This window comes from Drosophila erecta, unplaced genomic scaffold (assembly GCF_003286155.1).
Source record: "Drosophila erecta strain 14021-0224.00,06,07 unplaced genomic scaffold, DereRS2 tig00000000-arrow-pilon, whole genome shotgun sequence".
Taxonomy (NCBI): Eukaryota; Metazoa; Arthropoda; class Insecta; order Diptera; family Drosophilidae; genus Drosophila; species Drosophila erecta.
In genome coordinates, this window is record NW_020825194.1 from 26,610,536 (window position 1) to 26,637,225 (window position 26,690).

At 42.9% G+C, this 26,690-nt stretch overlaps 6 protein-coding genes across 10 annotated transcripts; 2 read left to right on the forward strand and 4 right to left on the reverse strand.

The window, feature by feature from the left end:
• The first annotated feature begins 2,626 nt into the window (after window positions 1-2,626).
• LOC6552569 (GTP-binding protein 2) lies at window positions 2,627-6,819 on the forward strand. Of its 3 annotated transcripts, none has more exons than XM_001978974.3 (4): window positions 2,627-2,909; window positions 4,574-5,246; window positions 5,384-6,261; window positions 6,318-6,819. In XM_001978974.3, exons 2-4 carry the CDS (start codon window positions 4,583-4,585, stop codon window positions 6,588-6,590), a joined length of 1,815 nt encoding a protein of 604 aa, XP_001979010.1. In that variant the 5' UTR covers window positions 2,627-2,909; window positions 4,574-4,582; the 3' UTR covers window positions 6,591-6,819. The 3 variants fall into 3 exon arrangements, with proteins under 3 accessions (XP_001979010.1, XP_026839778.1, XP_026839779.1); XM_026983977.1 differs by lacking the exon at window positions 2,627-2,909 and adding an exon at window positions 2,927-3,322; XM_026983978.1 differs by lacking the exon at window positions 2,627-2,909 and adding an exon at window positions 3,585-3,939.
• A 144-nt stretch (window positions 6,820-6,963) lies between these two features.
• On the reverse strand, window positions 6,964-8,302 carry LOC6552568 (evolutionarily conserved signaling intermediate in Toll pathway, mitochondrial). Its single transcript, XM_001978973.3, has one exon. It carries the CDS (start codon window positions 8,199-8,201, stop codon window positions 6,972-6,974), a length of 1,230 nt encoding a protein of 409 aa, XP_001979009.1. The 5' UTR covers window positions 8,202-8,302; the 3' UTR covers window positions 6,964-6,971.
• A 236-nt stretch (window positions 8,303-8,538) lies between these two features.
• LOC6552566 (protein dispatched) lies at window positions 8,539-15,258 on the forward strand. Its single transcript, XM_001978971.3, has 7 exons — window positions 8,539-9,122; window positions 9,538-10,545; window positions 10,661-10,752; window positions 11,562-12,107; window positions 12,204-12,842; window positions 12,953-13,933; window positions 14,187-15,258. The coding sequence occupies exons 1-7, from the start codon at window positions 8,967-8,969 to the stop codon at window positions 14,422-14,424; spliced, it is 3,660 nt and encodes a 1,219-aa protein (XP_001979007.1). The 5' UTR covers window positions 8,539-8,966; the 3' UTR covers window positions 14,425-15,258.
• LOC6552567 lies at window positions 10,597-11,542 on the reverse strand. The gene has a single exon (XM_001978972.3). The coding sequence runs from the start codon at window positions 11,475-11,477 to the stop codon at window positions 10,770-10,772; it is 708 nt and encodes a 235-aa protein (XP_001979008.1). The 5' UTR covers window positions 11,478-11,542; the 3' UTR covers window positions 10,597-10,769.
• A 2,336-nt stretch (window positions 15,259-17,594) lies between the features above and the next one.
• On the reverse strand, window positions 17,595-18,562 carry LOC6552714. Its single transcript, XM_001978970.3, has one exon. It carries the CDS (start codon window positions 18,473-18,475, stop codon window positions 17,744-17,746), a length of 732 nt encoding a protein of 243 aa, XP_001979006.1. The 5' UTR covers window positions 18,476-18,562; the 3' UTR covers window positions 17,595-17,743.
• Window positions 18,563-19,713: 1,151 nt separating this feature from the next.
• On the reverse strand, window positions 19,714-25,554 carry LOC6552713 (facilitated trehalose transporter Tret1). Of its 3 annotated transcripts, none has more exons than XM_015154084.2 (4): window positions 25,167-25,554; window positions 21,977-22,149; window positions 21,298-21,711; window positions 19,714-21,234 (listed from the first exon to the last, which is right to left on the reverse strand). In XM_015154084.2, exons 2-4 carry the CDS (start codon window positions 22,119-22,121, stop codon window positions 20,318-20,320), a joined length of 1,476 nt encoding a protein of 491 aa, XP_015009570.1. In that variant the 5' UTR covers window positions 22,122-22,149; window positions 25,167-25,554; the 3' UTR covers window positions 19,714-20,317. The 3 variants fall into 3 exon arrangements, with proteins under 3 accessions (XP_015009570.1, XP_026831440.1, XP_001979005.1); XM_026975639.1 differs by lacking the exon at window positions 25,167-25,554 and adding an exon at window positions 24,884-25,124; XM_001978969.3 differs by lacking the exon at window positions 25,167-25,554 and adding an exon at window positions 22,678-22,808.
• Window positions 25,555-26,690: the final 1,136 nt, after the last annotated feature.

Consider the following 26,690-nt stretch of genomic DNA (forward strand, 5'->3'; position numbering starts at 1 on the left):
TTAGAAAAATATCCCAATCCAGACTGCCGAAGCCAGAATACCCCATCCCACCAGGAACAGCTCACGAGCGATTGAATGGGTATGGAACACAATGAACGTGGAGGAGAACAAGAACTGGGCACGGATTTGTGCGCACGATAGCGCAAAACGATGACAATAAATGGAAAAGTTTTTAATAAGCTAATAAAATGATTTATGCGGGTCGAGCAGAGGGATAAAAGGCACGGAGTTCCACTTCTAGATGGCCATTTGATGGGCCCGATTCCGGTCAGTGCCGACACCTCATTGACGGACCTTCACCAGTTGGACCTGAGTACACACAACGAATGTATTCTTGAGCATTATTTATTGGGTATTAAATGGGTCGGCCCCGCTCGGAGTTTTGGGCAGTGCAAGGGGTGCGTAAGCCCCGGTCATCTTACTTTCATTGGCAATTGTTATCAAGGCATTAGCACATCTGAAATGCTATACAACTATATCATAGACAAGGGCTAAACGACTATAAGTGTTCAAACGTTTGTCATATCAGTTAGGCCAATCTGTTCGATACACGTCTTGACTTTCTAACGAAAACCGTAATGGGAAAATAACATATTTATGCTAAATCATCGATAGCGTTTAGTGAAATCAATGTAATGTCATAATATTTAAATATAAAAGTTATAGCATCCAGTCAACTGGTAGAGCAGACCGTAAACTTCCTCCAAGTTTATACATAGGCAAAGTCCCTGCTGTAGATATCCAAAATCGAGTGCGAGTAGTAAATTTTAAAACGATCCCCCAACCTGTAGCATCACGCCCCCATTTCAAGATCAGCAGATACTATTTTATGAGCCTCAGAGAGGCCGACGATGTACATACATGCAAGCCCAAGTCCCGAAAACAGACATATACACATCATTGTAACTGACTACATATGTAAAAATGCTTAAAATATTTGTGATAAAGTAATAATGTTAATGGTAAGGAATAAAACGTAAATATATTAATGAGAATACCTTGAGTTTGAATTATTGCAAGTCGAGTTGTTTTTTCATTGCTGCGAAGCACAAGGTTGTACTAATTCCCTTTCTCCTTTCACAGATACAATCTAAAAACATTCTGGTTCCAAAGAAAAAAGTTTTGTCGCTTTAAAAAATGCAAAATGTCGCCATAGTATGAATAACCTTTAGCCACCTGCGAGATGTGGATGCAACAAAGCGACTGTTTTCGAGATTCCAAGCTAGCTCCACCTAGCGGCAAATAAATTACTTCTTCATAGCTTATTATTCTTTTTATTGGTCGTTTTTTATTATATTCGTTTAGAAAAATGCTGGCAAGGGTTTGGTTAATAAAACTTTAGTCCTTTTATACTTTCACAAAAGGACAGAGAGAATTCGGCGTTATGGGCATGACAATGAGGATTTTGGCTTATCGCTAAGTATTGGCAAGAAGAAGAATAATAGTTTGAAATAAACATTTGATCAAAACGATAAACCGCTTCCTTATTTAAGCTAACGACTAAGGGAAGATTGGAACAAGGTCCTCTGCTGACTAAATAACTTATTTGAGTAATTATTTTTCCAAAGGAAAAATAAAAAAAGTTCTCCGTTACCCGTTACGCAGCTAGTTGAAGTATGAACGAAAATCAACATTTCAACAATTTCTGGAAAGTCGGTATAAATTAAAAAAAAAAACAAGTTAGAATCAAACACATTAGAATAATAGTTATTGTAATGTCTTTGATAAAATGCTATAGGCGAGTTCCCCGATACCCGTTACTCAGCCAGTGGAGTGCAAACGAGAAATTTCAACATTTTCTGGAATATCGGTAGAGATTGGGGAAAAAATGATAAAATGGCAAATCTATAGAAATTTACCAAAAATATAAAAAAGTTTAAAAATATCACAACATTTTTGTGGACGTTAAAGTAGGCGTGGCAACATTTGTGCGCAACGTGCAACAAACGTGCGCTGCGTCTATGTCTCTGGAATCTGCATGCCTGATCTCAACATTCTAGCTTTTGTATTTCCTGAGATCGAGGCGTTCATACGGACGAACGGACATGTCCATAACGACTCGGCTATTGATCCTGATCAAGAATATTTACTTTATATGGTAGTACATATGTATATGGTCGGAAACGTTTCCTTCTGCGTGTTACATACTTTTCAACGAATATAGTATACCCTTTTACTCTACAAGTAAAATATTACATTTTCAAAAGTGTGGTCGTGATAATTTTGAGCCGTTTGTGGGCGTTAGAAGAGACGGGGTCAAAATGTTTTTGGTATACCGAAAGAAAATGGCAAGACAAATAATAAAACGAACAAATTACGGACGGACAGACCAAGGAAACGAACATGGCCATGGAAATGCTTCCTTCTACCTGTTACACGCTTTTCAACTAAGCCTTTTACTCCACGAGAAACGGGTATAAACAGGTTTTTAACGCAAAAGTACCGAAAAAGCATTTTATGAATGAGATGTGGCATAGAAAAGCGCAGGACCGCCCTCGCAGAGCGTACAAGTAATATTCTACCCGTGAAACCCTTAAATGTTAGTGATACGTTACTATTTGAATTTGAATGGTGTGCCGTTCACACTGGACGCCGCACAGGTCAGTGTTGGTAAGCGCGCGCATAGGCGAGTTGCCAAAAGGCACTAACGCGTGGCGAGCATAAACATCTGCTTGAATGAGGCACAAAATGTAGGAGGCTTATAATCGAGCTAATTGGTTGGTTTGCTGGCGCAACTTTGGCGTCCCCGAAATTTCAAGTGTGTTGAGAGTGCTCAACCAACAAATGTGCAAGCCTGGCATGGCAACGTGAATTGAATGTGCATAACAACACCCACAGCGACCATTGAAAATCTTCGCATTGTTGCATATTATTGCATCAGAAACGAGTTCCCCGAATCAACTTTATGCGTAAGTAGAGTGCAGTGACTCGGTTTTTGTTTGGCTGATGAAATCACAGTGCGAATTATGTTTCTGGTGAAATCCCACTGCTTCCTCTTCTTCTGTTTGTTGGCCCCCGCTGACACGTATGAAATCAGCAAACACGGCAGTTACTCCACGGAATTTGAACGAAAAGGAGCTTTCCCCTAAGCGTCTATCAGTTTCGAGATATATCAGTTATAGCCATACGCAGCTGACGCGATCAAAACAAAAGCGCTTGTGTAGAAAATCGGATGCGAAGCAGACGCGGCGAGGACAAGACGCGAAAAGCTGTCAAAAATACGCGCCGAAAACGAAAGGGTCTTGTGGACCCGAACATCCGCTACGCAACATAGATGTAATTTATAGTGCTTTTTATTAGGAGCTCTCTCGCAATTAGGAAGGTTTGTGTTTTTATAATACGACTTCTTAGCTCAACAACGACTCGTAGCATAAAAAACATGTGTATTTTATAGTGCAAGACTATTATCTAAGGTCACGTGTTATCGTCAAACCACTGTGAAAGTTAATTTTTAAATATCCTGTGCCATTTTAGCGTTATCTCGAAAGGTACTATATTACGTAAATAGAGTTTCTACCGCACTCTAATCGCAAATTGCAAATTGAAATCTAAGCGATTGACTCAAGCCGTATTCGATATAAGAACTCAAACGCCCTGTTGTAGGGTACGGCGAAAGCTCTTGAAGTATTCAGGTACTAGTTCTTCATTCTCTCTCGTTCGCGGGCACAAAACAAAACAAGCGGAGCAGGTTATAAACAAAATCGAAAGGCAGCCAAAAACGGAAAGCACAACTACGCACACCATTACAGAACACCAGAACCCAGAACCCAGATAGCCGAACAACAAATTCGACCTGGGCAAATGAAAAGCGCAGCCAAAATCGATATTTTGTGCCAGCGCCGCGCGCAAATAGGAGCTGCTTCATTGCTTAATATCTCGAATAAATTCGAGCGGTTTGGTTGGATAAGTGAACCAAATACAGGGATTATTTATTATCTGGTAAGATGTGTGGAACTTGTTGTTTTATTGGCTTTCTGCCCCCTCGCGAGCGCTCCAAGCAACGGCAAAGTCGTGGCAAACATAAACAAGCATTTTTCAAGGTCGCTGCAAGTCAAAGAGGACGGCCAAAAAAACAAATGGGGAAAATTTCAGTTTTGATGGATACACATAAGCAAACAAACCAACAACTAGCAGCAGAAAGATAAATTGCGGTTAAAAAAATTGTTTTTAAGTAAAACAAACTACGTGGAAAATGAAATTTAAATTCTAAAAATTATTATTCCCCAAGTCGGCACACAAACAACGAGTTAAAAAATATACATAACTGCTTGCAGTGTCGTGAAGTGAAACATTCTCTAACTAAATATAGATATACCTACATATATGAGTTAACAAATCAAACCATATTTACACTTAAATACATACATATGCTATTATTTCAACCTCGGCTGTTCAAAAATTTGTATGTAAATACATACATATGTATGTATGTACATATTTCGATTTCGCAATTGGGCCAAAAATGTTGTTTTCTTGAGACAAAGCGTTCCTTTGTTTTAGAGAATGATTAGCATTTAACCATGTAAAAGAAAGAAAGTCATGTATATTTACTTCAGGGATTTATCTTTTCCAGTAACGCAGTATGGAGTCCTTCCTGAGTTTCTTTGATCCCAATCAGGACGACGGCTTCGAGGAGGAGCCTGAGCCGAATGGCAATAGCAGCGGCGGCGGCAGCAGCAGCAGCGACTATGAGACGGACGCCAATGCCAACGAGTGCTGCCTGGTGGGCGGGATGCCCACCGAGCGGGGCAACCTAATCTTCGACTTCGAGCAGGGAATGCTGCCGCCAGAGCCGCAGCTCGGTAATGTGGAGTACAAGCTGAAGCTGGTTAACCCGTCGAAGCAGCGATTCGAGCACCTGGTGACCCAGATGAAGTGGCGTCTGCGCGAGGGAAACGGAGAGGCCATCTACGAGATTGGAGTCTCCGACGCCGGCTATCTGCAGGGCCTCAGCGACAAGGACATGAACGCCTCGCTCACCACGCTCAAGCAGATGGCCCACAGCCTGGGAGCCAGTACCTCGGTGCTGCGGCGAAAGACCATCGCCGCACGACGCGCCGTCGCCGAGGTACTGGTCCGCAAGATCCCCGACGACCAGCACAACATCGAGGTGCGGGTAGCGGTGCTCGGCGGAGCTGATGCAGGCAAATCCACCTTGCTGGGCGTGCTAACACAGGACGAGCTGGACAACGGACACGGCCGGGCGCGGCTCAATATGTTCAGGCACATGCACGAGATTCAGTCCGGTAATATGTCGTTAAATAAATATGTTAGTTTTATTCGAGGTGTCCTCATTAATAGTACGGTATTAGGGTAATGTTTGACACCCATTAAAATTGTTATTCATACAGCCCCTAAATTAAAAATGTTCTTCTTTTTTAAGGCCGCACCTCCTGCATCTCCCATGAGACCCTCGGCTTCGATGCACTGGGCAATGTGGTCAACTACAAGTATAATGAAATGATGACGGCTGAAGAGATTAGCGACAGGTCCAGCAAGCTGGTTACCTTCATGGATCTGGCCGGACACCGGCGCTACATGCGCACCACGGTGCAGGCACTGAGTGGATACTCACCCCACTACGCCATGCTGGTGGTATCGGCGGGCAGCGGCTGCAACGACACCACCGAGGAGCACTTGGCGATTGTGCGGGCACTGGACATGCCCTTCTTTGTATTGGTCACGAAAACAGATATCACATCGCCGGACCCCACGGTACAGGAGTTGTGCAACCTGCTCACCACCATTGGGTGCCGAAAGGTTCCCTTCGTGGTGACCAACACGGATGAGGCCATCTCCGCTGGATCAAACCAGATTTCCGAGAACATTGTACCCATATTTTGCGTATCGAATGTCACGGGCACGGGCCTCAACCTAGTTACAAAGTTTCTGTACGTCCTTTCGCCAGGAATCAGCAACGCCGAAAAGGATCGGCTCGAGCAGGAGTCTTGCGAGTTCCAGGTGGATGAGATCTTCCGGGTCTCTGACGTCGGACCCGTTGTGGGCGGTCTACTTGTCCAGGGCGTGCTAACCGAGAACATGCCCATGAAGATTGGTCCGCTGCCTGATGGAAGCTTCCATCCCGTTATTGTTAATACTATCCACCGAAACAAGGCTCCTTGCCGAGTCGTACGAGCTGGCCAAAGCGCTTCGCTGTCTTTCAGTTTGGATCAGTACCTGCCCACGCTACGAAGTGGCATGGTCCTTCTGGGTGATATTGGAAATAGTCTGGATGAGCCCTACGGGACCTTTTTCTTCCAAGTGAGTTGATAGTTCTCATTATCGTCGCCAACAAGTACATAAATTTCCCTTTGCAGGCAAAGGTGTCCGTGCTGTTCCACGCAACAGCCATTTACGTCGGCTTCCAAACCACAGTCCACATAGGAAGCATTCGCCAGACGGCCGTCATTCGGGGCATTATGGGCGGTGAGCGACTGGGCACAAACGATTGTGCTTCGGTGATGTTCGAGTTCGTCGGCCACCCAGAGTACGTGCGTCCTGGAATGCGCATCTTGTTTCGCGAGGGCACAAGCAAAGGAATCGGAGTTGTCACGCAGGTGTTTCCCGTCAACAAGACAGGCATAAAGTAGACAGGCGGGCAAGCTGGATAGTTCCAATGACATAACTAAATATCTCAAACAAAGATGACATGTACATATACTTAATTAGCAATTAGGAGGCGTTAAATCTTTGGCAGATCTTCTGTACACTTAGTTTCGGGTTCTGTGATTTTTCGTTTAAGCTCGGCTCACAATCGGATGTTGTGTAATCCTCCTTAATTAATCTATTTCATTAAAAACCAACCCAAATTACATACAATGTAGCTATCAATTGACGGCTGAGCAAAAGAGTTTATATAATTAACCAGGTAAAAGGTTTCCCCGTTAAAGGTTTATCCAAACCGACTGACTTTAAGCAACTTCACCATCGATTCTATGGTATGAAAGACGAAATAGTGCTCAGCAATTTGTTTATTTCGTTCTACTGCTTGTCTGCTCATCTTGACTACTGCTATCACATCTTACTGGGACACTGGCGCCACCCTCAATTTCTTCCGCCTTGGCTGGCACTTCGGATGTGAACCGGAAGAGGACGGGCACCTCTCCTATGGAGGGATTTCCGTTCGCTTCCAGCAGGCGAATCCACGAGAGCAAAGAGTCCTTAGTGGAGGTGCCTGTGGCACAGATGGCCATAATGGTTCCGTCATCCTGCTGGTGGACAGATCGCAGCTTTCCCAGCTGATTGTGGCGCCTTGGTGGAGCACGACCAAAGAAAGGTACTTCGATGTGGGAAACATCGTCCTCGTCCAGCTGCCGCTCATCTAATTGGGACAGAACTTCGGAATCTGCATCGGCGCGCAGGGTAAAGTAGTTGATTTGGCGATTCCTAAGCCATATGTGGAAGGGTCCCTCGATGTACAGAGCTTTTTGGCGAGAGTGCTCCCGCAGCAGTTTCTCTTGCTCGGGACTCACTCCGCTCACGATCCACGTATCGTCTATGGCATCCTTCAGCTCGCTGGTCTGAAAAACCGTTATTTTGGACCGCAGGTCGACCGTGCACATCCGCTCCACCGCCAGCTTGGCCATTTCCAGGGTATCATCCGGAACAGGATCGGGCAGGGGCCACGGTGAGAGGTTCTTAAACTTTGGCATCCAGTACATCATGCGCCAGTACTTGCGCAGTGGATGTCCTTGTCTACCGAAAACATTAAGCAGCATTGCCTCCATCTCGTAATCGGGCATCACCCCGCAATCCTCCATCTGCTCGAGGAGATCAATGATGCACTGCTGCTGCTTGGGGTAGTGCATGAACTCCGCCTGGAACAGGTTGGTGGGTATGAACTTGCCCTTGGGCATCACGTTGATCAGGGCCTTGTAGACCTCCAAGTCCTTTTCCACCCCGAAATCAGCCATATTCTTGAGTGCTGCGTAGATAAACTCAACATGGTTGCGCCGGTGGACGTCGCGCTCCTGGAAGATCTCCACCATGGTCAGGTAGCTGTTCTTCGTCCTGTCCTGGGCAGTGGCAAAGGGGTTCCTCACAGACGGCAGGTTTTTGGTGCCGGGTTTCTGTGCCCTGGGATTTGGATTCGGATTCTGTTTCGGGCTCCCCTCGTCCGTGGAGTAGCATCGAAGGTGGCTGAACAGTGACTGGCCTCCATAGCTGTGCAGGCGCAGCAGGCATTGTGCGCGGCGTAGCATTTTTTATTTATAAATAATTAATTGAATAATTTTGTAAATACGATTACAAAACATTGCACAAGCTGCGGAACTAGTTTGCGTTTTGCAGCACTGCTGCTGAAACATATGTTTTAATGGTGCTGGCAGCTTAGCGTATTTAGCCAAATTTAGTTAATTCTAACGGCGGGAAATTGTATTTAATTTTGGCTGTACCTAATGATTTTCGAGTTTCTACATTGCTATGAGAGTAATGCATGCATTTACAATCATACGTTTGTCACGGTATTTAAGTTAATATAACATAAGTTCACCCTGGCTTTTTTAATCCATCTCTTTCGGAGAACAGCTGTTTGTCTGGCTTAAGGCCATCATCACTGGTGACAGACTTGTTTAACACTGTATTAACTCAGTGTATCCTTTGTGCTGCTTTTTGTTGTTATTTCACCGTTTTCTGCGTTATCCTTATTCGCATAGTTTTCGGTTGTTTTTGTGTTGTTTTAGTTAGTTCCGTACCCTGAGTTATTTACGCGGGCGACCCCTCACATATGTAGAAATGCAATTCAACAAGCCGATCTCTACGGAGGAGGCCTGACCAGCAGTCAGTATCTATAACAGAAGCAAAACAATAGAATTTGGCTTGGTCTCAAAGAGCACCCAGCAGCCCAAGGTTATTTGAGACTTCCAGCCTCCAAGGATGCACTGAATGGACTCGTTAACGCAAGGATCATTTGATGTTCCCACTATGCGAAGAGGCTAAAGAGGATTCGGGCATCACATTTTACTGACATGCTGTGCTTCGACTCGGAGAGGATGAACTGGTACTACCACGTACTGGCCAGGCGTCCGTACCTGGTGGTCGTCTCCATTGCTGTCTACTGTGTCGCTTGCATCATCGTGGCCCTCATCCTGAACAAGCTGCCGGACTTCAGCGATCCCACCTTGGTTTGAAATATAAAATTTGTCCAAATTATTATTAGAGCAATATATCTTAAAATACTTTATTTACAATCAATTTATAAAATATTGAGCACACTCAAACAGTACAAAAATTAAAAATTTTTTTAACATTTTTTAATAATAAATTGCTTGTAATATATTTAATACAAGTTTTGCGAATTAAAATATTTAGAATTCTTATAGGATTGCTATAAGAAACTACAGAATGCCTTCTATACAAATAGTTTCTGTATTATCTCAATAATATTATTTTTGTTTAAAAGTTTATCAAAATTGTGGAAAATACTCTTGACTAAATAACAATAATGTTGATGACGAATTCCACACACTTTACAATATGTTCATTTGTCATGCTCACATTTTTAAGAAAATTAATTTTTTATAATTTATTCCACTACAGGGCTTTGAAACCCGTGGCACCAAGATTGGAGAACGCCTAACGGCCTGGTATAACTTACTGCAGGAGACTGACCACCATGGAGTGCTTTTCTCAAATCCATCGGATTTGTGGGAGAGGAGACGGGTGGAGCAGGGCTATGTGGAGTCCAGGCTGCATCCGAATCACAGGCGACGCAAAAACAAGCACAAAAACAAAAACAAGAACAAGCGGCGTAAAGAACAAAACCAAAGCAGTCACGAGCATCACGACGTGACCCAGAAGATGATGCAGTTCAAGAAACGGCTGAAGGCTACTAGTTCTCCCTCCCCAAATCTCGATGTTGACACCTGGATGGGGGACAGCGGAGTATTCCGTGACTACGAGATCACAAACGACAGCGCTTCCTCTTCTTTGGAACCCACCCGACGCACTGAGCAGATCGAGTATGGCCACAACACCACCTCAGTGGACGAGGACGAGCATCAGCAACGGGTCCAGACCAAGAAGAGTACGTGGCGACTTCTAAAGCAAGCCGCCACCTTGCCCACCGACGGTTGGGCAGACATGCATCGTCGCCAACCCATCGAGGGATTCTTTTGCGACTCATCACCGCGGAAGGAGTACTCTCACTTTGTGGTCCAGCGGATCGGCCCCAACGCCACCGATTCGCTATTTGATTTGAACGGCCTGCTGGCCATGTGCCAGTTACAGGACCAGATCACCGAGGTGCCCAGCTACCGTGCTTTCTGCGAGCCGGAGATGCTAACCACCGAGTGCTGCCGGCCGTGGTCACTTCCCAACTACGCCGCCATGCTGGTCAATAAAAGTTCCTGTTTCGACCTCACCACGGAAGATGTTACTTCGCTGCACACGCTGCTCCTAGGCTGCTATGAGTACTTCCACGACCTGAGGATGGACAACCACTGCAACGAAATACCGCATTGTCGTGCTCCTGAAGAGTGCAAGCGGCTAAATATCGTTTTTAACGTCCTGAATTTTCTCACCGATTTTGGTTTCATCAAGTCAAATGTGAGTGTTTGATTTTTTAAAAAAGTTTCTGTTTTGTAGATATTGTATGTTTTTGCCCGTTGCCTTTTTTTATTGCATTTAATTCGACCAAATAATATTGTTACCTTGTTTTTAGGACTCGAATATATACCTGAAATACGCCATGATATTTATACCCGTAGCGCAATCCAACCGCTTGCTCCCGCTTTTCCACGAATGGGAAGAAGTGTAAGTATGGACCGTTGTTAATATTTGCGTAGTTGATACCGGTCGATTGGTGTGGAGGGCATAACAGAATTTTTAGCTTTCATCAAGGCCGGAACACATATAGTATCAAAATAGGTGGTCAAATTGTACTTCGTGAAAAGTTTTCTTAAATCGCTGGCGATTCTGTCCAGAGTCGGGTCCTTTAACATACGATCTGGATAGAAAGAGCTCTTAAACGGTTCCGTTTCCTGCAAGCTATTATAATAGCACCCATATGTGGTCCGATAGTCCTCATCCTTGAGAGAGTAACCTTTTTTGTTCCTGTAGCGCCGTCGACTTACAAAGGAAACGAAGTCGTTTCGAGAGTAATCGCTCATGTACACCGATCTACGAAGGTCCCTCACAAAGTGCTTTAGAATTTGGAAATTCACAGGCGGGTACATAAATATTAGCTTGTAGATCTTTTCGTTGCACCACTTGTTGCGCTTGATGAACTGGGCGTAGTCCTCCCGCCAGTTCATTGATTCGGGCCATGTCTTTGTTATATTTTCTATACCAGAAACCTTCAGATTTGCGCAGTAGTGGCCACTTATTAGAGAGGGATCCTCTTGACTTTTCTTGATCGCGGGATTGTAAACAGCTTTTCCAGTATGGTCTACATAATCCGCTCTGCTGGTGCTTACGAGCACCCTCGTCCTTGGCAATTCCATTTTAATCAACTCCTCCTCCCGTTGAACTGGATCCATTTTGCAATTTTTTTTGTAATTTTTTTATTTAAATATGTTTTTGGTGTTTTCTGTTTGATATTAATTGTCTGACTGGTTTTTCAGGGAACTGAGCAACGAGCTTGTGGAAGTGGTTGCGATGGATTTGGGCCTCGAAAACGAGCTCTTCAACGAGCTGCTGCTGACGGACGTGTGGCTGGTTTCGCTGGGAGGGGCATTCGTTATGGCCAGCGTGTGGTTGTACACGGGATCGGCATTCATCACCTTTATGTCATGTGTAGCCATCTGCTTTTCGCTGGGACTAGCGTACTTTTTTTACGCCATCGTGCTGGAGTTCGAGTTCTTCCCCTATATGAATCTTTTGGCCGTGGTAGTAATAATTGGCATTGGAGCAGATGACGTATTTCTGTTTCTTAAAATCTGGCAATGTGTGCTGGCCGAGAGGTTCAGCAATCGACGTACCTTGACCACTCAGTCCCAGAGCGCTCTCCCCACGCCATTGGAAAACGGTGATCACACGGAGTCGCTGGAAAACATCATGGCGCTGACTATGCGACATGCCGCCGCATCCATGTTCGTTACCTCACTTACCACCGCCGGCGCCTTTTATGCCTCCTACAGCAGCTCTATAACAGCTATCAAGTGTTTTGGGTAAGTTAATACCTAGCGATTGAAATATCAAACAATGTAGCAAAATGTTAGTTTCTCCCTTAACCAGAACACTCATTTAGTAAACGTTATTTTCAGAATTTTTGCGGGAACTGTCGTGGTAACCAACTACCTACTTATGATAACTTGGTTGCCCGCGTCGGTATCTATCATGGAACGACTATTTGCCACCAGGATATCCTGCCATCATCCGATGTTGATGAAGCTGATCCACGCCTGCAAAAAGTCAATTAACCGGTTTTGTCAGATGTTTGAGGAGTGCATCACGCACTGCATCATGAACTATGCCTATCTATGGCTGCTGATCTTTGGGGCTCTAGGCGCGTCCAGTGCCGTCATTGTGTTCTGGTATCCAGGACTCCAGTTGCCGGAAAAATCCCACTTCCAGCTCTTTGGGTCAAAGCATCCATTTGAGGTTTACTCTAGTCTTAAGCAGCAGTTCTGGTTCGAAAAGCCATTGCAGGCGTACGAGAACTTCAAGATGCACATGCATTTCGTCTGGGGAGTTCAGGCGGTGGACGACGGAGACTATACGAACCCCAATGCATACGGCCACCTGCACTATGACAATAATTTTAACGTATCCAGCAGGCCGGCACAACTCTGGATCCTTGACTTTTGCCAGAGTGTGCGGCAGCAACCCTTTTACAAAGAGACCCTCGGCTTGCTGTTGCCCAACTGTTTCATTGAAAATCTCATCGACTACATGAAACGCAGGTGAGCACATGCAATCATATACTTACAACAGTTTCGATTCGCTCCAGACCGGAGATATAGGAACCAATACATATTGCAATACGTTATAGGAGGCTTTGTTCATTTTCCAGATGCATCGATGATATGGACAGCACCAGAAAAGACCGTTCGCCCTGCTGTGACGCACAGTTCCCCTTCGAGCCGCCCATATTTGAGTACTGCTTGCCACAAAGCATATCCAACATGTATGACACTACATTTTTCCGGCCTGGCGTGGCAGGACCCAAGTTTGCAGATGCTCCTCGACTGGAGACGGAGGATTACCTAGGAATGAGTGGAAATGAGAGTGCAGAATATAGCACCAACGGATCATTTACGCCGCTATTGGTCAAAGCCCTGGTTATCGAGTTCGAGTCCAACGTGGCCTACAGCACCATTTACGCAAATATTAGGCAGTTCTACGAGTCTGTAGAGGAGTGGTTTCAGCTGCAGTTGAAAACGGCACCTCCAGAACTTCAAGGGGGATGGTTCACGAGCGATCTGAAGTTCTACAATGTGCAGGACACCCTTTCGCATGACACCTTGGTTGCCATTTGCCTGGCCATGGCAGCATCACTTGCAGTGCTCTTATGCTTTACTGTCAACATATTGATTTCCATCTTCGCTGTTCTAACCGTATCGCTGAGCATTTTTAACACTGTGGCGGTGCTCATCCTGCTCGGTTGGCAGCTTAACATCTTGGAGAGTATTGCCGTCAGCACGGCCATCGGTCTGGCTGTGGACTTCAGCCTACATTACGGTATTCACTACCGGTTGTCCCCGGTTAAGGAGCGATTGGCAGCTACACAGTTTGTACTATCCCGCATCATTGGACCCACAGTGATGGCGGCTACCACCACTGGTCTGGCTGGCGGGATCATGATGGCATCCAACATATTGCCTTACATACAGATTGGCGTCTTCCTGGTCGTTGTCATGATCGTTAGCTGGTTCTACGCCACTTTTTTCCTGATGAGCCTACTGCGGGTTGCCGGTCCGGAGCACGGTTTTCTGGAACTCAAGTGGCCGTTGTGGAAGAAGCGAAGCAGTGGCAGCAGCAAGTTCTACGAGCGGTAAGGCTTTTATCGTATTGACCCTTTTAATTTTCGCATTACCTTGTTGAAGTGGGTAACATGTGTGGGATGGCATTTTAATATATTATAAATAGAAAAAAATAGAAAATATTATCACCATGCTGTATAGTATCTTATAGATGTCAGTTAAGTATCGGATCAGATACGTCAACATACTATTTTTTTAGGCCATTTTTTCCAATTGTCGAACTCACCTGTTATCGGTTATTAAAACCCAAATTTCTTTATGCAGGAAACCCAGCCAAGTGATCGCCAGCGAGCAGCTGCTGACCCCCACAAGCTCGGCCATCGTGGAGCTGGCGAACTCGGAGACACACGAACTGGAGTCCTTGAACTCCAACAGCCTGATCAAAACTATTTCGGGCACCGAAAGCGCCCACGCACTATCCTCGCTGCCGAGGGACTTCGAGCACTCATTCCAGATGCTGCACGAGTGCAAATATCAAACGTATCCGTCTACATCCAATTGAGTTAGTTACTATTGCCAGACAGCGCGTTGTTGTTGCCAGGGAGAATCAGGCAACTGCATTTTTATACGGGGTACGGCTGCTCTAAAGCCTACCCATGATACATTTATATATACATATACAAGCCGTGTGTCGGCATATTTGGTTTTAAAATATGCTGGCGGAGGCATATGTACGTGTTGTGCGAGTTCTACATTGATATACTCTAGATATATGTGTAATTGTACTTGGTAGGATTAAGCAAAGCGAAATCTTTTAAAATCTCCTTAGTGTGCTATTTTCAAAAGACTTCAGATGATTGCAATATGCTTTTATTATTTTGTTATTGCGCGTTTGATGCTCCAGCCAAGTGAATACGATTTGTAAACTGAAGCAATTAGCGGAGGTACTGGGTACGTCTTTGTCGGTAGGACGATCGATGTACGATGAGGGTATTATTAGTTTTTAGCCAAACGTTTCAACGCTGATTATGTTCTTAACTGTAATCAAAACTATTTATACTCTGGTTTTATATTAGGTGTTGTTGGGCCGCATTGTTGACGCCAGCAAGATATAGTTACTTTATACGATAGTTATATGCGCAGAGATATGTGTTGTCTATCCTAGTTGTATGCGTTCAAAACAGAAAAACATACACACGCTCACGTTTGTAATAACCATGTAACTGTGATACAGAAGGTGAGAAACTTAATGAAATCGGTGTTTATACAGACATAGTGTTATATCCCTAAACAATGACGTATTGTAATTACCTGCAACAAAAAGGCCCTGTACTTCCTTCATTGAACTTATGTGTTGAAGTGATTTAATAAATGTTACTTGTAAAACCGCTATAAATGCACTATCAGATAATTTTGTTGAATCTCTAATAGTCATCTGTGTAAAGTGTGCCGGTGACCACCCTGCTAAAAACTGCAGTCTTCCACGAGAAGATTCCATTGGCTCCCACTGGCGACCGGCAGACCCACTCTCGAGGCGTAGTAACCTATGCAGACATGGCTAAAGAATGCGATCAATCCAAACAGCTAAGTCAACAGGAGTCGATGCACTGCAGCACTAGCAATCCATTCTGCAGTCGCTCAACGAAAGCGTTAACTCTCTCCCATCGTTCCAAGAGAAGCAGATTGATCTAATGATGATGATGTTGAAGGAGCAGTTGCCTAGGGAAAGCTCCATTGGTAGATCGCAACGGGTTTGGTGCCGGTCTGATCTGGAACAAGCAGAAGCATTTGCCGATCACCTTGCCGCTTCCAACCTTCAATCTAGCCAGTCCGCAGCAGGCTGAAGAGACACTCATTCTGTTGTCCCAAACGATTGTCCGAATCCAAGTCGACCCTAGCAAGATAACTGAAGTCAGTGGGACACACATGCCACAATGCAATGCCACTCTAAGGCACTACCCAGTCGTGCTTTCCTCTACATAGCGTTGATTTTCAACGCCATTGTGAGGTTGCAATGATTTCCTGCCCAGTGGAAGCTCATCTCCATGATCCACAAACCTGGCAAGCCGATAGGGACCTACCGGCTTAATAAATATAAATTAAAAAAAGAAAAACTTCCACTAGCGGGTAGCGGATAGTCGGGGAACATTATTCGAATGTCTGTGGTATAACCAAAGACACTAGAATAATAAGATGCGTAACGCCATACGATTTTATTGCACACGATTTTTTCGGGCTGGCTCTAGAGCTGGCTCCAGGCTATCTCGATCTAAAGTTAAATGCCTTACAGTCTTCACTAGAACTAGTTGGGAATTATAGGGCTACAAGAAAATATGTTTCCTAAACAAATATTAAAAGCGGCAATAACTATGTGTTCCGACAGTGAGTTAAACATTCTTCAGGCTTTAATTAAGACAATTTTTACTACTTTGTGCAAGTAACACACACACTACATACATACACACATACATACATACATATATACATACATATATATATATATATACATACATACATACATGCATACATACATACATACATGCATGCATGCATGCATGCATGCATACATACATACATACATACATACATACATACATACATACATACATACATACATACATACATACATACATACATACATACATACATACATACATACATACATACATACATACATATATACATACAGCGGTACATACACTACACTCACTGCTCGTCCGGTAAGAGAGATTACTTGAAATATTTTGTGACTCTAAATTAGAAGACATGCCTTACAGTCTTCACTAGAACTAGTTGGGAATTATAGTGCTACAAGAAAATATGAAAATATGTTCCTAAACAAATGTTAAAAGCGGCAATAACTATGAGTTCCAACAGTAAGTTAAACATTCTTCAAGCATTATTTAAGACAATTTTTACTACTCACTTTAAAGACCTCACTATTTCACTCACTAATATAATTATGACAAAATAATAGATACTTATTTATATCTATTATTATATTATTTATATTATTATATATATATCCCTTTCAGTGTAGGGTAATCAATATCTTTACTGTTATGTGCATAAAATTGATACATATTTTAAACAAAATTATAAAAGTTTTACTTTTTAAGCATTTAATAAAATTTAATAAAATGAATTAAAAAAAGGAGCAAATTATATCGAAAAACAATAGTTAGAAATCTAGCTTAGTTTATGTTTAACATTTATTATTTCAAGTCGACTCGAAGGTCATATAAATGACCCCATTACAATTGTAATGTCCTCCCCGTGGTTTTCCCTGGGTACCAAAAAATACATATCTTACAGATAATTAATAATAAAAATATTTATATGTAAACGGTAGCTAATTCGAGCGGCGATTTTAACTAAAGGATATTAAAACAACTTCTTAAAAAAATAATAGTCACGGCATCAATTTTTAAATAATATTTAGCTCATATTACAACGAAATTGACCAAAACATTAATCAAATTGGTTTTTAGATCAAAATTGATTTCGGAACGAAAATCGTCTTCTAGCTCAACTTTTTTGTTTACTGTTTTCACTCACACAAGCAAGTGAATTCTATTTTTAGATTTTTATGCTCCAAAAAAGTGGCTGCATAATGAAAAACCAATGTATGGCCGTTACGCATCTTATTATCCTAGTGTCTTTGGAATAACCGTTTTAGTTCTGTAAACCATGCTATCATCTTTGATGAATAAATAGGTAAGCCTTTTTATGATATAGTAGTATTAGCGCCATAGTAGACTCCGAATGTATAATTCGTACAGCAATAAATATTAAGCTACAATCAGTATAATTTATAAATCCAACTGCATTACTGCAGTAGCTGTGTAATTGTGAACTGGTTAGCTCGATTTGATTTCGACTCAGTACTTGCGAAGTGTGTAGCGATCGATGGGTCCCGATGGCATAATACCATCCTTGGCCTTTATCAGCGCCGGCAGGCAGATGGTCTCATAGTAGGTGGTGAGATTGTACTTGGTGAACAGCTTGCGCATCTCCTTGGCAAACTTGCCTATCTCCATGCTCTTGACGTTCGATGCAGGTTCTGGGAGAAGGGACGCCTTGAACGGATCCTCCTCCTGGATACGATTGTGGTAGTTGCCATAGGTCGTCCGATAGTCAATGCCGTCAGAATCGAGTTGCACCCTATGCTTGCGCTGGCTGATAAGCGAGTGGTAATGGTTGGGCGAGTAGTCCGAGATGTAGGTGGTCTTGAGCAGGTCCTGCAGATAGTCCCTGATGAGGTAATAATCGATGGGCGGGTGCACGAAGAAGAGCTTGTAGATCTCTTCGTTGCACCACTTGTTGCGCTTGACGAACTGTGCGTACTCCTCTCGCCAGTCCATGGATCGTGGCCATGTCCGCGTCTTCAGCTCCTGCTGCCGGACTTTCAGGTTGTTAGCATAGTGGCCCGAAATCAGGGCGGGATCCGTTTGCTTCCGGAACGCAGTGACTGTTCGCTTCGGCTTATCGGCGGTGTAGTCCTTGTAGAACGCTTGCGAGGTGGTAATGTCCTTGCAGCACCTCGGCAATATGTGGTCCAGAAAGATCAAGTCCATTTCGGCCAGCATGGCGTCCTGTGTTTTTTCAGCCATTGCGGAAAAATGTTTTTTATGTTTTTTTGTGTTTCCGTTTTTATGAGTGATTCAGAAAAATCAATTCCAGTGTTAGCTCATGCAAAGCTTCTGTGTTTTTCAGTCGTGAGATTTGAAAACGCGTATAACATTGAATTGCCTACGTGACATTCTGTTGATGGTCTTGCATGCCACATTTTTTTTTTTTTTATAAATTTGTATTAAGTGAAGAATCCGCATCCTAACATCACAGGGTGGGGAAATATTCTTAAGAATTACCAAGCAATATATTAAAATAAGTGAAGTAGGGTTCCCACATACACTGTTATTGGCATTAGATTAAAATGATTTATATATATGTATATTAGAAGAATGAGAAATGCAAATCTACTATGAAATAGAAGAAACTTGATATATACTTGATATATTGATACATACACATTAAATATAATAGACTGCTGTTATCTAATACAAAGTTTAGAGATATAATATAATATACAGCTGATATACATATACATATAATATAATATAATATACATATAATATACATACGTTATATATCAGTGTTAAATCTACAGTTTTATAATATTTCATACTGTAAGGCATTGACTTAAAAGTAATTACCATAATCCGCACAAACTGTGGACACTGATGACGTTCTCGTTGCAACATACGCTGATGATACCGCAGGTCTAGTTAGATAGCCCTCCCTGGTCATTGCCGCAGAAGCCTTACAGGAATATTCATTCGAAAAATGGGAGAAGGATTGGAACATAGGCATAAACCAGATCAGACCATCCAAATGTTCTCGCTAGACGTCTCTTGAAAGTAAGGAGAAGATTAAAAAGACTCCATCCACAGGATCTATCATCTAGGACCCTGTCGTGAATAATTGTAAATATATGTTGTCAATAAATATTGAAATATATAAAATATGTATCTTAGCAAATAAGTAAACCCCGTTTACGTGATGTCCAATACAATAGTATTACTAATTCACCGCCCTCAATATATAATTGTTTAGGCTGCCTGAAGGTAAAAAAGGTAAAACTTTTAAAAATAAAGATAAAAAACCGATAAGAATTACTTGTCATTAAGCCGAATGATACAATTTATTATGTTTTTGTTAAGACGCATAGGTCATTAATTTAAAAATGTTCTTTTAAGTTTAAACAAAACTTAAATGCCAAAGTTTGAAGCCCATACCTTTAAAGCTGAGAGATGATATAGACAATCGACTTATCTAGTAAATGCTCTGATTAGTGTTTTTTAATTTTTATTAGGAATCAGCGAACATTTTGGACTACAACCTAATGGGAGTCCAACGTTAGTATGTATCCTAGCCTTTAGTTAGCTTTACCTTATAGTGCTTATAGCCAGTTATTTCAACCTTTATATATTTATATTATTTTATTTAGTTACAGAGGAGGTTCATGTGCCTTCTTTTCATGGCCTTCCTTTGGAAATTCAGCTATGTAGGTATCGGGCAAGTCTGCTTTGGAGTTACAGGAGTCTATCGTTGTATCTACTGGAATGAACGATATCTGTTCTTCGACATCAATCAGATTGAGATTGAGCAGCATAAGCTGCCGCTATGTCCCATATTTGGGCCATTAAAAAGGTTAAAAGCCCGCAAGTGTCTAAAAAATGTAATTGACAAACGTTTTTCATACGTAATTGTTGTAAACAGTGAAAAAAGTTGGTTTATAATAGTTATTATTACTAGATTTGTATTTTCTTTACGACTTAACAGGAGTAGCATGTAACAATGGAATCTGACTTACAACACTAACCAGTAAAATACTTGCAAGAGGGTCCTTATCATTATGGAACCAAGGGCACTATCACTAAGAGACCTGCTTTCTAGTTGCGCTTGCCATTGAGTCGATCCTGGATCTCCTGCAGACTGAGGCCCTTCGTCTCCATCACAATGAAGAGCACGAAGAAGAAGGCCACTACCATGCAGCCGGCGAAGAGCCAGAAGGCGTAGTAGGAGCCCAGAGCATCTAGGCTGGGATAAAAGAAGGTGACCAGGAAGCCGAGGGTCCAGCAGGTGCTTGCCACCACTGAGGAGGCCACCGACTTGATGTTCGCCGGGAACATCTCGCCGAGCACAGCCCACGGCAGCGGTCCGAAGCCCGTGCAGTACACGATATTGTAGATAATCAGGGCAGGAACTGGCATCCAAACCACGCTGGAGATGTCTCCCTTGACCAGCTGCATGTAGAAGAATGCTCCCAGGGCCGCCAGTCCAATGGACATCACACTGGAAGACGTCAGCAGCATCACCTTCCTGCCCAGGCGATCGGCCACCAGAGGCGTCAGAGCCGAGGATCCCACCTGGACACAGCCAATTATGATGGTGGCAATCGCCGGATCCAGCCCAGTGTTGGCACTGGCAAATATCGACTGGCTGTTGAAGAGCACCACGTTGATGCCGGACAGCTGCTGGAAGGAGATCAGGCCAGCGCAGATGAACAAGGCCCTGCGGTTGCCGGCGTTCTTGAACAGATCCATCACCGTGCCCTTGCTGGCCATCGCCTCCTCCACATTGGCCTGGATCTCGGCCATTTCGTCGTGCACGCCCTCGGGACTCTGGCCCCGCAGGAACTGCAGCGCCTTCAGCGCCTCCGACTTTCGACCTTTTCCGGCGAAGAAGTATGGACTCTCGGGCATGGTGTAGAAGACCACGTCGAACACCACGGGAACCACAATGCAGCACCACTGCAGAGCCTGGTATGAAACGAACGGTCCAATGGCATAGACGTACAGAATGCCACCTGAAGATTAAGAATATAGGATTAATTATTCGTCCTTCTGCTGCCTCTAATCAACAAACTTACCCACAATGAAGAGCTGCATCAGGGATCCGGTGGCTCCGCGTACATTGTCCGTGGAAATCTCACCGACGTACATGGGCTGCACGGTCATCACGAAGCCGACGCCGAATCCTTGGATGAGGCGGGACATGTAGAGGATCCACACCTCGGAGGCCACCATATTCAAGCCGAATGCCAGGACGAAGAACAGACTGCTGGAGAGGAGCACCCACTTCCTGCCAATGCGGTCGGCCATCGGACCGGCCACAAATGGAGCCACCAGAGCTCCGACGGCAATCAGGGACGAAATCCAGGCATCTTCGTCGGAAGTAATGGGCCGACTCAGCGGTGAGTCTGAGGTGTCCTCGGACTTGAGCTTGGGGCCGATGGGGGAGGTCCATCCTAGGGTGGTGCCCACCACAAAGGCGGACAAGTTGGCTAAAACAACGTAATAGATTTATTTTGGAGTAAAATGTGCTTTAAGTTTAACTTAGGTATTTAGTATGGATTTTATTTTTTAAAAACAAAAATGAATCAATATATGACAAATCGCCGACATTGCTGATTGATTGTCTCATTAGTAATGTAAATAAGATATAAATATATGTAATATGTAAGATATGATGTTTTTTAGTCACCCCTTTGGAAATTGGGGAAAACTGTTTTATTTATAGTACATTAAATGATAAAAATATTGACTCACCTGCCACGGCAGCCATAAAAATGCGACCGGACTTCACCGGTTCAGGTGACATGTTTCGAGTGTTTCCTTCGCTTATCTGGAACGTACTGACTTCCGTGTAGGAGTACTGTACTCCGCTCTCCTCCACCCGGCTTATTGAGGGCATCTGGCCGCCTGGGAGTGTACAGAAGCAGCTGCAAGAGCGCAAGAGTGGAAAAGCGAAAGTGCCTCATTAGCAATTCTGCTGACTGGGATTAATGATGCTGTCCGCATTTGTAATTCAATCGGGTGCAAGTTCAAACGGTCAGAACTCGACACTGCTCCGATTTCTTGGCGGGATGCGGAGTGCGGAATGCGAAGTGCGGAATGACGCATGCCACCATATGGGAGGGGAAGCCAGATAGCTTCCCATTGTACTCCAAACAGCTTGACACATTATGTGCAGTTTTCAAATCGTCACGTTATCAGACCATTAGCCAGTATATCTGGACTTAATAGCTCCGAAAAAGTTAGGCGGAGGCGGAACTCATTATTTAATGCGGTAAAATTACCAAATTGATTTAATTGCACTGTGGACAAATTAATGTCTGTCGCATTAATACTGATAATTAATTTATTTACTACTACTGCGTAATCACCGTTGACACTTTTAGCAGATTTTTGTAATGATTACGACACCAAGTCATTAGTGGAATTATTAGCTATGCACTTTGTAATCTTACAGAAAAAAATCCTTCGAATCGAAGTAAATCCCACGCGAGCAGGATCCGTAAATTGAATTTAAACCGACGTAGTCCCCCTGGAGAACTGTAATGTTGTTCGAATCGCCGCATTGCGCGAATTTAAAGATTTTCCGCCTTATATGGCAGGCTTTTGAAATCCATACACGTCCAATAATGCTCACTGACACTTGACTTGACGAGTGCTCTTACACGTGCATTATCTTATCGGGGAAGCGCCTCCCAAACCACGACAATCCCATTTATAGGCTATACCATACCATACTACACTATACTATCACCGGAGCTGCCATCTCCCGATCGGAACTCTCTCTGCCATGGGCATCGGTTCGAAATCTCAATATTCCGCTGTTGTTCGGTCGGAATCGCGCTTTTTGTGTGCATTTTGCACTTGAACTGGCCCATATACATTCCCGTATATATTCCTACATGTGGAATGTGATAAGGAGGTGCAGCGCAAACCATGCCCCAATCTCCAATTGTTTGCTCCGCCACCTCGCCGGAAAAGGGCGACCGGCCCACTTCGGTCCTGGTAATCTAAAAAGGCATAGCCTTGATTATATATGTACATCAGATATTAGCCCAAAAAATAATATACCGATGTCCCAAAAACTCCTTCGAGTGAAGGATTAAAAAAGCAGGGAAAGGCTTTTAAGCCGGTTGCAAAACTTGATATACAAGTGGGTTTTTCCTGAATCTTTTTCCCTAGATTCATAGTCTGCACTGAATAATTTATATACGGGAAGTAAAGCGCATAATATTATGCAAAGGCTCTAATAATTGTTGCCTGAGTATGTGGTAAATACCGGTATAGGGCTAAAAAAAAACTAAAAAGCACTAATCTACAAGTGCCTTCGGCACTTACACACCCTCCTGAATTTCTGAATAAAATCAAATGTCACCAAACGCGTAAACATGTTTTGATTACGACTGTTCATTATTGAGTAATTGCCGATGCAGTTTACGACCCTGTCCTTGGATTTATTTAGTTGGTTCCAAATCGAAGGTGGTGACACAATTTCTGCGTCTAAGGCGAGACACGTGAAGAGGGTGTGAAGGTTTTCGAAATGGAGCCGATTGTCATATCTGCTTGGGGTAGTATCTCAACAAGTTGGTGGTTAAGGAACACCTGAGCTAGCACTTCATAAAAATACTCCAACTACAAAGCTTCCATGGAAAAGTAAGCACAAAATGTTAACAAAATTATTCTTGTGACACCTAGCTAAATATGTAATATACTTGTATATGTTTAGGTTCCATTAATTTATTGACATTCTTGAAAAATCCTCCGTGGTGTTTTGGTAATAAACCATAACGTGATTTTCGTAGTTCCGATAATTCAAGTACCCAGCTTTTGATAAGCTTATAAGCTTATAGCTGTATAAGTCGAACAGCTAATTTTATTAACAATTCGCAGCCAACGGAAGTGAGTTTTTTTGTTTACGCTTGACTATGGCAAAACTTTCCGTAATTCCATTTAGCATTGGGTTTTGTTTTTACTTGCTAAATAAATGTGTTTCTGAGAGCGCTTTAGTTTATATATGGTTAAAATGTTTTTTTTTTGTAGCCCAACAGACAAATGGGGGCGTTTTTAAAATTGTTATCAGGGCGCAAATACAAAGCAACTTATTAAGCAGACTAGCTATTCAAGTATAATACTAATTACAATGTCAAAAGTGTCATTAACTATGAACACTTTCACACACATCACTATTTCACTAACGAGACACACATTTTAAAAATGCAATTAAAGCCAATTTGATAAGACAATGTTCCAGTGCCTCAGAATTCAGTGGTGTTTTCATTGATTGAGTAAGTAAAGATACGATTACAAATTTCGGCTACCTTCGCAGACATGTCTGCCATCAAAGGCTGATATGTTGGAGTTCATTGATTTTTACGTGCTTAAAGTTTCCATTGATTTTGAAGCCAACCACTCGTATATATGGAACCTTTGGAAAAATACAAACTCTAAAACTGAATCTGTGAGGGTAAAAATAGGATCTACTGATGATCGTTTTTCAAGCATACATTTACAACTTTGTTTTAAGTTCTTGCTACCTTCTTGCTTTTGTGAAAAATAATGCATATCCCTTAGACTAGCAGCAATTGAACCTATCTTTTTGGGTGCAGCTCTTACAGGTTTCATTTATATTTCTAATTAGTTTAAACTGATCGAGGAACTTACAGGTCCTTTGGAACAAGAAATCTAAGCAGGGAATGCGGACCGATCGCAGCGAAGTCAGATGAAGACTAATGAAAAGGTAACAAGCTGATTCTGGGAACTTTATCTCAACAACTCGGTTCACGTTCCGTACGATTATGCGTTAAATGTGGAGTCTAATCGGAGCACAAGTTATTATCATATTTAATACTTATAATAATTCAAGGCGACACTCGATGACCAATTTATCAGTACTCTAAAAACCAACACTCGGCGACACACTTACTAACTATGTCGTCGGACTTACCCATTTTGCAGCCGAAATTATCAATTAGTGGGCAATCAGTGAAACACGTAGTGCGGGAATTAATTCAGTTCTGGATTCAGTTCGGCACAGAGATCAGAGCTAACTGTTTGGCTGGCCTGCCGGAATGGAAATGATGTGGGATCGCGGGTGTTTTGCCGCTTTTCTGTTGGGCCTGGCAAATTATGACAGACGCATTTATACTCGTACTTAGTCGCAAGTGAGGCTAGATAATACGAATTCCACACACCACTGAGGAAGCTCACTCACACACTACGTGGATTGATCGTGGATTGTAGAGATCCAGACTTATCACACACAAGGGCAGCCACACTCGCATTATAGCGAATTAAACGCGACCGTTGAACCAAGCCTGACTGAGAGAGTTGAGCTCGGAATTTATGTGATTTTTATCAGCCCAGTCGGCAATTGGCCGATGCTCCGCAGCCTTTTTTGGCATGGCACTACAGACTAACCCATAAAAAACACATTTAGCTTCGGTTGAGGTGCTCACAGACCTCTAGTTCCGGACTGAAGTGTGGAAAACTTTGGAGCTAGTTGGCGATACAGATCGCTGTGAATCACCAGCAAGAGGAAGTTAATTAGCATGCTGCGTGCCCGGTTGGGGAACTGACGTATTCCGATGGCCTAGCGATACAGTTAGTACATACTCAATTAATTGCCTGGCTAGGCGGTCAGAATGGTGCGTGCCCCGCACATCTGCTAATTGACATGTCTCCGGTGTAGGCACTTAAGTGCCTTATATCGACGTGGCTATTCTGGTTAACACCATCCGGAACCGGCACTGCGATGGAAATACATGGGAATCGCAGGCCAGAAGTCAGTGCGTTTATTTATGACGTTCTGCTAAATTTAAATCGGGAAAGCGAGCTGCAGTTGGGGAATGAATATTGATAATGAGCATGTTTTACAAACTGGTTATCAGGTCTTGACAAACTTTTATTACAAAAAACAAACGTGATTTGTATAGAAATGGTAAACCAGGAGTTTGGGGCTGATGCCCATTTAGAGACCAGTTGCGTTTTGTTGCCTTCCATTTTTAGCAAGCAATCCTAAAAATAAAATCGAATATCTTTTAATGGCCAAACAAATAAAAGATAAAGAGTCCGTAAATGCGTAATTCCTTCGTGAGAATAGGTAGCTACCAACTTATAATGCCATTTACTGCTTCATGATAACAAAGCAAACATTATAAATACTGCAATTGTTACAATGCAATTGTTACAACAATAGTTGCGTAATGTATTGTAATGTATTAATCGGCGGATGGAACTTTTAGTGCAATCTGAAAATACATATATTATTTCAAGTGAGCCAATAGGAAGTTGCTACTCCAATTTTCGATAAGCTTTTATAGATAAATTCTATAATTATTCAATAATTAGTTACAAAACAAGTAAAAATAAGCGTAAATGATGCCACACATCAATATTCTCTTATTTACCTAAAACAAGAAAGAACGCTATAGTTTCTTCGACTATCAGGTACCAATTGCCCAGCTGGGGA

What these genes read in the sequence shown, in the direction of transcription:
- LOC6552566 (XM_001978971.3), top strand. Translation starts at nt 8,967, where the DNA reads ATGCTGTGCTTCGACTCGGAGAGGATGAACTGGTACTACCACGTACTG. An exon ending in TTGGTTTCATCAAGTCAAAT is followed by an intron (nt 10,546 to 10,660) that starts GTGAGTGTTTGA and finishes CCTTGTTTTTAG; the next exon opens with GACTCGAATATATACCTGAA. An exon ending in ACAGCTATCAAGTGTTTTGG is followed by an intron (nt 12,108 to 12,203) that starts GTAAGTTAATAC and finishes CGTTATTTTCAG; the next exon opens with AATTTTTGCGGGAACTGTCG.
- LOC6552714 (XM_001978970.3), bottom strand. Translation starts at nt 18,475, where the DNA reads ATGGCTGAAAAAACACAGGACGCCATGCTGGCCGAAATGGACTTGATC.
- LOC6552567 (XM_001978972.3), bottom strand. Translation starts at nt 11,477, where the DNA reads ATGGATCCAGTTCAACGGGAGGAGGAGTTGATTAAAATGGAATTGCCA.
- LOC6552568 (XM_001978973.3), bottom strand. Translation starts at nt 8,201, where the DNA reads ATGCTACGCCGCGCACAATGCCTGCTGCGCCTGCACAGCTATGGAGGC.
- LOC6552713 (XM_015154084.2), bottom strand. Translation starts at nt 22,121, where the DNA reads ATGCCCTCAATAAGCCGGGTGGAGGAGAGCGGAGTACAGTACTCCTAC. An exon ending in TTTTATGGCTGCCGTGGCAG is followed by an intron (nt 21,712 to 21,976) that starts GTGAGTCAATAT and finishes ACGTTGTTTTAG; the next exon opens with CCAACTTGTCCGCCTTTGTG. An exon ending in GATGCAGCTCTTCATTGTGG is followed by an intron (nt 21,235 to 21,297) that starts GTAAGTTTGTTG and finishes CTTAATCTTCAG; the next exon opens with GTGGCATTCTGTACGTCTAT.
- LOC6552569 (XM_001978974.3), top strand. Translation starts at nt 4,583, where the DNA reads ATGGAGTCCTTCCTGAGTTTCTTTGATCCCAATCAGGACGACGGCTTC. An exon ending in CATGCACGAGATTCAGTCCG is followed by an intron (nt 5,247 to 5,383) that starts GTAATATGTCGT and finishes TTCTTTTTTAAG; the next exon opens with GCCGCACCTCCTGCATCTCC. An exon ending in ACGGGACCTTTTTCTTCCAA is followed by an intron (nt 6,262 to 6,317) that starts GTGAGTTGATAG and finishes TTCCCTTTGCAG; the next exon opens with GCAAAGGTGTCCGTGCTGTT.